General features: G+C 50.2%; 1 protein-coding gene across 2 annotated transcripts in view; it reads right to left on the bottom strand.

Moving 5' to 3' along the window:
- Positions 1-1207: 1207 nt before the first annotated feature.
- The window catches only part of Tgfbi (transforming growth factor beta induced), a 30398-nt gene continuing 25548 nt past the window's right edge, over positions 1208-6057 (bottom strand). For both annotated transcript variants that reach the window (XM_028772142.1, XM_028772143.1), the window contains exons 13-17: positions 4780-4904; positions 3725-3827; positions 3330-3409; positions 2531-2555; positions 1208-1845 (exon numbers count right to left, since the gene is read on the bottom strand). In XM_028772142.1, coding sequence (XP_028627975.1) covers positions 1805-1845; positions 2531-2555; positions 3330-3409; positions 3725-3827; positions 4780-4904 — 374 coding nt within the window. In that variant the 3' untranslated portion in view covers positions 1208-1804. The remainder of the gene's footprint in view (positions 1846-2530; positions 2556-3329; positions 3410-3724; positions 3828-4779; positions 4905-6057) is intronic.

Genomic DNA, 6057 nt, shown 5'->3' with positions numbered 1-6057 from the left:
CCTGGAGCTGCAGTTATGGGTGGTTGTGAACTGCAGGACATGGGTGCTGGGAGCCTAACTTGGGTTCTTTGCAAGAGCAGCACGCCCTTCTCAGCAGAGCCATTTACCCATCCCCCAGGTGATCAATTTTAACTGACTGATATAATACCTATCTTCCTCTAGACTCAAAGCTATGTAAAGAGGCTTCCCACCTCATCCATCACTCTAGTCCCAGAATTGACTGGTGCTGGTGCTATGCTTAACACTCTCTCTCTCTCTCTCTCTCTCTCTCTCTCTCTCTCTCTCTGTGTGTGTGTGTGTGTGTGTGTGTGTGTGTGTCTGTGTGTATTGTATCCATGAAGTAGAATGGGCTCCACTGGATGGACTGAGCTGCCTCAGCAGAGCAGGGTGTGGATGGAAGGAACTGTCCCATTCTCCAGGGAAACGGGTTGCCTTCAGGAAAGACCCGAGTGAAGGATGGATGAAGGATCGTGGATATCCTAGAAGACATGATGACAAGTACGTAACACTGTACAGAACTTTACAGAATATGTCTTACCTCACCCTGGTATCCACAAACACCCAGGAAGCAAGCCACCACTTGTTACATAGAAGGCCTTTGACATTAACTCACTACCACGGTCACACAGCACTGACCGCAGAGTGCTGAGTACAGTCTAAACGCCATAGGTTGAGGGAACAGGACAGAGATTTTGCATATGGCTTGGCCTAGGAAGCAAAGCCTGGGAAGACTAGCTTTCTTGACAGGCGTTGGTCTCTGGGAGCCCAGAGATGGACCCCAGCCTCAGTTTGGCTTTTGTTTGTTTGTTTGGTTGGTTGGTTGGTTGTTGTTGTTACCAATATTCTCCCTTCCTTGAATGTCCCTCTCATCCCTTGACAGTCTGTGTTGGCAAGACTAAGACTAACCCAAGATGGAGTCTCATCCTGGAAGGAAGGAGTTTCAGGGTAATAAGAGGGTACAGTGTTGGGTGATGTGAAAACCGAGGACTCGGGACTAGGTGAAAACATGTCCGACCAGGGCTTAGGTTCACACCGTCCGTCATAAGTTGTGTGAGCATCGAAGGTCCACTTGCTGGAACTATTCCAAATAATACCCCTTCAGGGGTGCTTGCTGAACGGCTCTCGGGAAAACTTTGGGGATAAATCAGCTTGCAGGCAAGCACCAAGGAGCAGAACCCATCCCCAGTTCACAGCGAGCACGCGGGCATTTGTTTCTTTGGTTTTATTATTACAAATGCACCTTGGCTCCAGCACACTCGGGGAATCTGGATTCTACATGTTCTTCATACCCTTTCCTTTCTCCCTGGGCAGGGTCATATAGAAGCATCCAAACCATGTGTGGATACAAGACATATTTGACAGAGACAGTTCAACTCGTAGCTTATAGTGATGCCATTTCTCCAGCGGTACCAGAGCTTTACAGAACCGTGCCAGAGCTTTCCAGAATGCCGGACTGCTTGATTCACATTTGTAACCTCCAACATGCCGTAGCTCCCTTTTTCAGGGCCCTTGAAAAGTCGGGGAATTCCATGCTTTGGAGAGGTCCTTTCTGGAAGTCAGTTTATGACGGCCAGATCTGTGTACTCAGTGGGTTAACAGCCACATTTGGAGGGATCAAAAGCTAAAAAGAACCTTTCTCCCCTTAACCCTTTCCCTACCCGTCCAAGGCTCAGATCTCAATATGGTGCAGCCCATGTATGTTGAAGTGTGATATTTGATTTCAAAAACATTCAATGGTCTCTCTGGCAAACTGAGAGAAACTGGCAGGAAGCTGCTGCAGGGCGCTCTTCCCTGGTCCTTCCTGCTAATGCTTCATCCTCTCCAGTAACCGCTGATAGACAGGGGCTGAAAAATGAGACGCATGAAAGATGGTGAGGTGCAGGGGTCCCATTGTCCGTCTGGGATGCTTACTTAGTCTTTTTGTCTTGGTACTAGGGAAATGAACCCAGAGCAGCGTGCATGCCAGGTCAAGGCAATAGCCACGCCCCTTTTCCACTTCTTATTTATGAGGTCTCACTAGATTGATCAGCTTTGAACACATCCCGTAGCCTATCTAGGCCTCCAACTTGCAATCCTCCTGCCTCTGATCCCCAACGAGTTGGGATTGTGTACCCTCAGGCCCAGCTTCAGAACCTCATGGACAGAAGCCACGTGGCCTGCCCCTGCCATGTTCTCCTGCTCATGGACACAGCAGGGGCTTTTGAGGCTTGTACAATTCCTCATCTTACAGCTTGGCGTGATATCCTCAGTGTGGGTGCGTGCCAAGCCCTGTGCAGTCTTCCCAGGCTCCCTGAGCCCAAAGTCACACCCACCCTGAGTAGAGTAGGCTGTTACTCTACTATTTCCATGTTACAGAAAGGGAAACCAGATTTTCTGTGTCTGACCTCCAGTTTACCCTGCTACTCTGACCTGGAGGCCAGGCTTGTTTTACTGTGCGCCATGTTTTGATCTGTACACAACAGATTTCAGGCTCGGGGACGGATGGGGACTCACTAACCCTGATGGGACTGTAAAACCCTGAGACACTTACCAAGTCGCACAGACCTCTGGGCAGCCTAAGGAACAAAAAACACAAAAACAGGTCAGGATTTCTTTTGTTTTTCTTCCCTCCTCCTCTGTCTCTCCCTTTCTCCTTCCCTTCCCCCTGGCTTGTCTGGAACTTGACATGAAGACCAAGCTGGTCTGAAACTTGTGGCAGTCATCCCAAGTGGGACTGTAGGTGTGTTATGCCTGCCTGAGGTGTCAGGTTTCTTAGTACATACATATTGTCCCAGAACCTGCATATGGAAGGGCTTTGCACTTTACCACACCCACTTAAAACAAATGCTGAGGTGGAGGAGAGAAGGGGGAAAACTTGAACCCACAGGCTCCTAAGAGTGGCCCTTGGCTGTACAAGCTCCCTTTCAAATGAGGACTTATGTAAAATGTAGATATCCCTGGGGGACCCTAAGCTAAGCTTCTCCACTGAGACCAGAGCTTAGAGCTGGGTGTCAGTTGAAGTGTCTCCCAAGAGTGTGAGTTCAGCTATTCTGGAGGAGATCTCTGTTCAAAAGCGGATTGCCTGTGTTAGCTCTCTGGCCTCAGGGGTCAGGACTCTACCCTGGAACCACTTCTCCAGAAATCAAAGCTCTAGTAAGTTCTAACAGGAAGTAACCACACATTGCAGAAGATAGGTTAGCCTTGGGAAATGGAAGGCTAATTCAAACAGACAGGAAAGCCAGGTGGCTACAGCATGGACTCAGGGAGCTGCCCCCATTGGCAAGGTGGATCCCAGGGCTACTTTCCTCAGCTGTGGCTCACTGGTGGTGGTGGTGGTGGGGGACACGTACCCTGGAATATGCTGATGCCTGTTTGAAGATTTCCAGGGCAGAGTCCGCCAGCTCATCTCCTCGTTCTTGTGGTCGGTTGGCTAGAGAGAAAGGAAAACACAGGGTCTGCCATCAGCATCTCAATGGACACACAGCCATGCACTGTCTGCTACCCCCAAGTGTCCCCAAGTATACACATACCATCTAGGCCTTTTCTGCCACCAACATCCACACAAATATTTGTACTTGGTAATGTCAGAGTTGGGGTAAGACAGCAGGCAACTCAGTAAGAAGTACACCTCAAGTTCTGTAGCGTATCATCTTAAAACCACAGTTCCTGATTTCACTTTTCAGTCAGCGATTGGGAGTCACACTCATGGGCACCATTCGGTTAGGACCACACAGTAGGACCTCACCTGGCGGCTGCAGAACAGTGTTGATGGCATAGACCACACCATTTGTGGCCATGATGTCGGTTTCGGCAACAGGTTCCTTATTGACACTCACTGCGTTGTTTTTCTAAGAGAAGAGACAACCGTTGTTAAATGCGGAACCCATGGCTCCATTTGCTCAGCGGGCATCCGCTGACCATGCACCCATTCGGGGAGAAAGTGGCAGGGCTTCTCCAGTGAGCAGCTGCCCTTGCCCTCCACAGACTTCTCCTGCCTCACATAGGCTCAGCACAGTGGACTTAGCAGGATTCTTACCCCCACCGCAATGGGCGGCAAGGAGGGAGAGTACAAAAATAGGAGCTGAGGGACAAGAGAGGCCACACAACCCCTTGAAGCTACACACAGGTGGGAAGGAGCCCTCAGGTGAATGCTTTCTTGAACAGCCCGTGTGCCTGTGACAGACAGTATCTCCATACCTGAAACACAGTCCTGAGAGACCTTCAATAACCTTAAGTTAAACAGATCTCTCCCAGTCTTCCTCCCATATGTCTTCCCACACTCCCCTGGGTGAGCAGGGGACACCAAAGACACAAAGAGACAGAAACAGAGAGGCCCAGCCCACTCCTATCCACAGGGGGCCCTGCTGAGTCAGTCTGGCTCTTTCTAGGTAGGACCGCTCTGAACAGAGCTCTAAAGCTGAGTGTCACCCAGTGAGACATGCTTCCAGAGCAGCGTCAGCATGAGAGGACCTCTCTAGTCAGCATGGGAGGACCTCTTTTAAGTCAGCATGGGAGGACCTCTTAAGTTAGCATGGAAGGACCTCTCAAGTCAGCATGGGAGGACCTCCTAAGTCAGCATGGGAGGACCTCTCAAGTCAGCATGGGAGGATCTCTCAAGTCAGCATGGGAGGACCTTCTAAGTCAGCATGGGAAGACCTCTTAAGATGCAGCACACGCAACAGCTCAGTGAGTGCCTGAGTTTGGGACTGAAGCTGGGGGACAAGATAAGGGACTGCTCCCTGGAGATGAGTAACTACTTCCCACTTTCTAAAGGGCTTCTACACGATCCATATCACTCACCGAGCTGACTTCCAGTTTGTCCCCTTGGAGAGACTTCAGCCGCACCAGAGCCCCAATGCCTCCGCTAACCAGGATTTCATCACCAATGTGATACTTCAAGATGTTGGTAAGTTCCTTGGCGTTTGCTGTAAGATTGTAGAAGGAGGAGACGCTGTTAAGCACAAGAGCGGTACTGGTGAGGTTATAGAACAAGAGAAGACACCCGTGGTTTCTCCAGAACAGGATGACTCGCTGAAACAAGCAGAAGCGCTCACAAGTACCTACTGTGTATACAGCCTAGGACCTACCAGACGACCAGAGCTGTGACATGGCCCTGTAGCCAGCAGGTGGGTGGGTTAAGCAGGGCTCTGTGGTGGCTAAGAAGGAGTTAATCCATACTCCTCTCAGCGTATGAGTCATGTTTCCATGAGCTAAATGTTTGCCTGGAAAGCCGGGGACCTTTCCAGCATCAGCATCTGGGACCCTTCAGCGTTTGACGTGACTCCTGCCGACTATAACACAGCAGTAAAATATTTATACGTTATGCCCTCAAGTGCATTTTCAGCTGGAGATAGCTATTTCCTTGAGGGAGAACTTGAAAGATTGAGCAGCTGTGCTTTGGAAGAGCCGTGGAGCCGATGAGGTCAGGGCTGAGGCAGTTCCCCACGCAGAGCCCCTCCTCCACACACCTTCCTGTATGCACACCACAACGTTCCTTCCAGTCCACATCCATTTCTCTGCCAACTGGGGCAAGCATCAATGCCTTTCCTGAGTTACATGAGAGGCGGTACCTAAACCTGCCAGCTACCCCCTGGTTTCTGATCCTTCCTGAGCCAGCCAAAAGCTTATTTCCCCAGGGCTTAAGTGCTATTCCCAAGACCATGAAACTCGGAGGAAAATTGAAAGCACGTTAGAGAGTCCATCTGGTTATCGACACATCTATAGAGAGTTAAGGGACAGAGGCACTGATACTAAGGAACTTCCTGGCATCTACACGGAAGCTGGTAAGAGATCTCTTCCCTCAAAAATATGGCCCAGAGCATGGTGCAAAGAGAAGCCAATCCCCTGGGTCCAGGGCCTCCTGTCCAGGTCTTCAACATCAGGATTATCCTTCCTCCCCCAGGTGCCATTTTGTCTATCCATGGGGACTTTGGGCTGTTTGGGTAACTTTCTCCATACCCCTCCTCCACTCTCACACAACTGAAAAGGAGGGAATCTGAGCAGGCACAAGCCACCTGGGGAATATTCTATTCTTACAGGGCTGAGAGAGGAAGGGAAGTTTATGCTCAGCGTGAACTT

This window comes from Grammomys surdaster, unplaced genomic scaffold (assembly GCF_004785775.1).
Source record: "Grammomys surdaster isolate TR1022 unplaced genomic scaffold, NIH_TR_1.0 211, whole genome shotgun sequence".
Classification (NCBI taxonomy): Eukaryota; Metazoa; Chordata; class Mammalia; order Rodentia; family Muridae; genus Grammomys; species Grammomys surdaster.
Note: the sequence above shows the minus strand (reverse complement) of the source record. Positions and strands in the feature narration are given on the sequence as shown.